The sequence below is a fragment of the Oncorhynchus masou genome, chromosome 24 (genome assembly GCF_036934945.1).
Source record: "Oncorhynchus masou masou isolate Uvic2021 chromosome 24, UVic_Omas_1.1, whole genome shotgun sequence".
In the NCBI taxonomy this organism is placed as follows: domain Eukaryota; kingdom Metazoa; phylum Chordata; class Actinopteri; order Salmoniformes; family Salmonidae; genus Oncorhynchus; species Oncorhynchus masou.
This window is the reverse complement of record NC_088235.1, coordinates 110,436,975-110,442,446: the sequence shown is the minus strand read 5'-3', so window position 1 is coordinate 110,442,446 and position 5,472 is coordinate 110,436,975. Positions and strand designations below refer to the sequence as shown.

Below are 5,472 nucleotides of genomic sequence, written 5' to 3'. Positions count from 1 at the left end.
GCTAACGTTATTCATATAAACCCTGTAGTGGTAATTTACCAGCATTATTTGCATTTCTATAGTGTTGTGAACATACCCACTGTATCGTATTCCTCAGATAAATACCAGCTTTGAATTTGCCCCTTGTTGCAGAGGAGCAATAAGAAATGTGACAGATGTGGAGTGGCAGAATGACCGCTTATATCCGGAACATAGATTCGCCAGCTATGTGTTTCCAACGAAATCTGTTGAACGTACAACTTATTTCCTGTTTTGTAAAAAAAACGACCCATCCTAGGAAATGCGTTTGAGAAGTTGCGCTATAGGGTGAATATTTAATTTGCGCTATAAGGTATCATTTAGAGTGGAACCATGGATCCTGAGATTTTACGAAACAACTCTGCTCAACCAGCAAGGAGGTCGACAAGGCAATCGATGAAAGGTTTGTCAGCCAGGCTGCTACCCTAATCCTATCTCCATAACCGAGCTAGCTAGCCAGTCTTCCGTTTCCGCAAACTAGATAACACACCCACAAAGTAAAAAATGGCTATATCGTAAAAATGCATGAAAACAAACATTTGCTAGTTAACACGATGTTTTGACATGTTAGTTAGCTAGTTAACTTAGCTATCTCTTTATTAGCAGTCATTAAAATAATTAACATGGTCCTCATTAAATAGCCTAACCGGAGCTAACGTTACTCATTCATTACAAACTTAGCCTTTCCAATTAGTTATGAGTTAACTAGCTAAGTTAATGGTTAACCAGTCAATCATTTGAAAGTCAGCAGTCCGATATATCCAGCTTGGATGCAACTTTTAGCTGACGTTATTGTCACTCACTAAACTCCTTTTCTCGTCCTTGCCAGCAGTTACTTTAGAGTTGGCACCCAGAGGTCCGCTGAAGAGGAAGAGGGAAGAGATCAAGCTCCCATCCACACCTGTCAATGGCTCCATGGAGGACGATGGTAAAAGTCAATAGGCTGCTAGTCATAAAGGCTTGCGGAGGTTAAACAGATGATTGAGATTGTAGTACTTCTTTATCTACTGCTTTCCTTTCCCAACTCAGAGTCCCCTGGCAAGAAGAATAAGTCAGAGATTGAAGTGGCAGGGGATGGCAGTTGTGATGAGGATAAAATGGATGTCCAGGAGACCTCTGGGGATGAAGATCTGGACTCGGAGCAGAACGAGGAACAGGAGATGAGTGCAGAGGAAGACTCCTCCCATCACAATGTCACACAGCATAAACGTGAGTTTAGGAGGACCACATTACCGTTCACCCCAACCCGAACCAAATTCACAAATAGGAAACATAACAGATTTTTGATGCTATTTTTCCTTAGCCCACTTAAAGGTGCAGTATGCAAAAATCGCTCCGCCATTTCCTGGTTGAAAAAACTAGTTTACCTAATTTCAGTTTGTGACAAAAAAAGCAGTTATAGTGTAGAGAATCATTGTATAATCTAAACTGCTATGAAATATAATTTCAATAACCACAAATATTGTATATTCAGCTGTTTGAAGCTGGTGTACAAACCCCAAAGTAAAAGACACACACACACACAAAAAAACGTAATAATGGGAAGCATAGAAATGCTTTCATTGGGGAAGACAGATCTATAACTCACATTTCTATGTGATTTTGGTTGGTATGCCCAAAAAGTTACATATTGCAGCTTTAATGGTGCATTCTAGGCTTGATGGTTGTCCTGTGGCTTACCCATCCTGTAACAGGTCCCTTTGATACAACTTTGATGGGGCACATGAATGTGAATGTACCGAAGACGGTCGGTGTTGGCTCCCAAGAGATCGTAGATCCCAGGTCGTACCTACTGAGTCGCAGTTCCATTCATACACCCGGGGAGCTGAAAACAGATCTGTTTAAAACCAAGAGAAGTAGGACCTAATTTTAACCTGTAATCTTAACGATCTCTAAAGATCAGAGAATATCAAACTGAGATTTTTCTCTAAAGGGCTTTTCGTGTGTTTTGTTTTCAGTGGAAATGTCAAGAAGAGCTGCGTCTGGTACCAAGCCTGCAACCCAACTCAGACCCCTAGAGAACCGACCAGAGGTTTTGATTTACAAGACTAGCAGCATGGCAGAGTACAAGGAGAATATGGAGAGGAAAGACAAAAAAACTGGTAAGATGACAGAGCTGATGTAGTTTTCCTACTTAATCTAAAGTGTTATGTATTTTAACATGGTCCTCTGTGTAGGATTGCCCAGCGCTAACCATTATAGCATGAGAGGTTACCCCACCTCTGAAGAGTCCTACACATCGAGCTGTCGGGTGAACAATATTCCTACTCGAAAACAAACTACCAAACTCAGAAAACAAGGTACCGTTATGTATACTGGTGCAGTTTTATTGAGGAAGTAGTGTTTGCGATTATTTCAGTATTATTTCAATATGAATATTTTTCTATTTTAAGATATTAAGAAATCAGCTGTTATCAAGGCAACTACTGGGAAAGCTTTTGGGGGTAAGTTAAAAAAATAAAATAACTTTTTAAATCTCTCCTTGAATTGTCCTAAAGTAGGAGGCATTTTAATATTATTTATATTTGCATTTGTTTCTGCAATTAAACATGGTCATCTTCTCATCCCTGCAGGGTACATGTGGAAACTGTGTCAGGCCCTGGTGCTGCTTGTCTCTGGTGTTCTGGGTCTCCTGGCCTACCAGCACCTCTCACTACCCTTCAGACCTTCAGGGGGTGGAGATCATCCAGCCTGGCCTGTGAGAGAGGGGAAGTTTGTTTCTCAGTTATCTGCTCTGGAGGCCCTGTTCCCCGGGCAGCGCTCTGAGCTGTGGAGGAGGAGCAGGATCCACCTGGAGAGGCACCTCCAGACGGCCCGGCCCACGGAACCAGTCAGCCTGATGCTGACAGCAGGCCGCAGGGGGGAGAAGACGCTGCACTGCCTTGCCCTGCATCTGGCCTCCGCCTTCTCCTCTGCCCTCAACGCCTCCTCCATCCACATCGACGGGGCCAGCAAGGCTGGCCAGGACAGCGATCAGGTCAAGCTGGACATCGACACCCAGCTGGGGGAAGCCTTCGAGGGAAACCGGCCTGTAGCCGTCATCCATCGCTTTGAGGAACTGCCCCCGGGTTCCACGATCATATTCTACCGCTACTGTGACCACGAGAATGCAGCCTACAAAGAGGTGTTCCTGCTCTTCACTGTGCTGCTCCCTGAGGAGGAGTTAGGGAAGGAGCTCAGTCTGAATGAGGTGGAGGAGAGGGTCCAGGATTATATTACAGACACCTTTGTGGAAAGTAACAGCTCAGACAAGCCTGGTTCCTATAATCGGATGGACCTGGACAAGCTGAGTGGACTATGGAGCCGTATCTCACACCTGGTCCTGCCTGTGGCAGCAGAGGAGAGGATAGAGCAGGGAGGATGCATGGACTGAACTGGCAGCTACAGGAGACGTCTGGCTAGGTAGGAGCAGGCTCGCTGGGCTGGGCTCCTCTCCGTCTTTATGGAGCTCTGGAGAAGCTGTGGCTCTGAAGCTGAGGGGTGATGGTATGAAGACACACTGAGGTGCTCTGTGGGTTTTTTAGACTTCACAGGTGAACTCTAGGACCTAGAGATGATATCTTCCAGAGGTCATATGCTCTTAATAGAGATTTCTATGCTGACAGATCCAAACCACCATTTAATATTCAGCCCAACTGCACTGTTTAGTTTAAACTGAGATGTCCTCTCTTTCTGGTCCTCTGTCATATTTCTGATCATTTCACAACTGCCAGCTGCTGTAATTGCAGAGTGACGGTCTGGGTTGAGGAATCAGGAAGTAATTACAGAGTGACGGTCTGGGTTGAGGAATCAGGAAGTAATTACAGAGTGACGGTCTGGGTTGAGGACAACAGTTTGTTGTGGGTGGTTTTTATTTCAGACCCAAAGTTTGCTTTATAGGGAAGATGTACAGCATTGATTTTATAAATGATGTCTATTTCACGTTTTTTTCTTGTTTTGTCTTTTCTACTGAAAATGAAATCGTTACCTTGAAAAAAAGAAATTCCTTTTGCTATTCAATTTAAAGTGTTTGTTGCTGCATGAAATTGAATCTGAGTCTAAATTCCAGGATTTCACCACTGCTCCATGCATTGGTAAAATGACAAACTGAGTTCCTTTTCTGCTGTTCGACGTTCATGTATGCATATTTTTAAAATATAATTTCAATACCTCCATTCACTGCATATTTGGCTGAAATGTCTTGCACTAATTCTCTGATTTTACATTTTCAACCAACCAGCTCACCTCGAGGATTGGCAGACATGAAGATGGAAATAATCGTAATTTGGGATGCTGCGTTAGGATTGTCTCTCTATATATCTCTCGCTCTCTGTCTGTGTGTGTGTGTGTGTGTGTGTGTGTGTGTGTGTGTGTGTGTGTGTGTGTGTGTGTGTGTGTGTGTGTGTGTTATAGTGTAGTATTTGCGTAATGAAAAATATTATTAGATGACTATATTGGAAATAATTTAAGTGGTAGTTCTATTTTTATAGGACAAGTTGGACAAGGGGGGGGGGGGGTTACAGAGAAGAGATGTTGAATATGATATTTTTCACACGGAAATTCCAATAATTCTGTGAGGAGAGGGATCGCTGTAATTTATCAGATTCTTACTGCTATGATGTTTTGTTTTGTTTTTCAAAATGCTTGTGTGTCTTAATGAAGTAAACCATTCTAGATTATTCCAGAATAAGTGTTGGCATAATTTAGCAGTATAATCTGAACTGATTGAAACAGTCAATCAAAAAATGTATATTACATAACTGGTCTTGCCAGTCCGACATTGTGCCTTTTTATAGAATATTTTAATTGGTGAGATTTAGATTATATTTGATACGTTGTACCAAATTACTCCGTGATGAAGATGAATATTGAACCAAGTAATTGAACAACCTGTCCCAGAAACAACTATTTTCTTTCCACTGAGAAATATTTTCGAGTGTATGCTCTGTTGTTGTAACTAAGATATTTTGTATTGCTTTCACCTGAATAAGTATGTTCTCTTTTATTTGTTTTTGGTTTTCCTATAATAATAAAATATTTTTTTAATAGTTGCTTATTGACTTTATTAATCTGAGGGGATGTGTTGTTTTTCTTAGCTTGAGGAACAAAGTTATAGTGTCATGATACGATTATTCACGTGTAATCCACAGGGAAGCACTTCCAAGAGCTTTACTAATGGTCTTTTTGCAGGAAGTCTCTTGCTTGTATATTATCTGTGGCCAGTTCCCCTCACTAATGGGCTGGTGATGATCGCTTATTGGTAGAATCGCTCATTGACGGTTGAGTGTCAAAAGGAAGAGCTGAATGTCAAATATGTGAACACTTGAACAGTGACATCGGTAGGAAATAAACTGTCTGTCCTTGAATAAAACCGATATTCTCATCCACCAGTTGACTCTCTAGTAGTGATCCTGTGGGTAGTGTTATAGCAGCCCTATTCTCATCCACCAGTTGACTCTCTAGTAGTTATCCTAT

At 41.9% G+C, this 5,472-nt stretch overlaps 1 protein-coding gene across 2 annotated transcripts; it reads left to right on the top strand.

Annotated features, from left to right (window-relative positions):
* The first annotated feature begins 233 nt into the window (after window positions 1-233).
* On the top strand, window positions 234-5,048 carry LOC135513271 (torsin-1A-interacting protein 2-like). Of its 2 annotated transcripts, none has more exons than XM_064936136.1 (8): window positions 234-421; window positions 851-946; window positions 1,048-1,227; window positions 1,713-1,874; window positions 1,977-2,120; window positions 2,196-2,318; window positions 2,412-2,462; window positions 2,592-5,048. In XM_064936136.1, the coding sequence occupies exons 1-8, from the start codon at window positions 352-354 to the stop codon at window positions 3,389-3,391; spliced, it is 1,626 nt and encodes a 541-aa protein (XP_064792208.1). In that variant the 5' UTR covers window positions 234-351; the 3' UTR covers window positions 3,392-5,048. The 2 variants fall into 2 exon arrangements, with proteins under 2 accessions (XP_064792208.1, XP_064792207.1); XM_064936135.1 differs by having other exon boundaries at window positions 848-946.
* The last annotated feature ends 424 nt before the right edge of the window (window positions 5,049-5,472 follow it).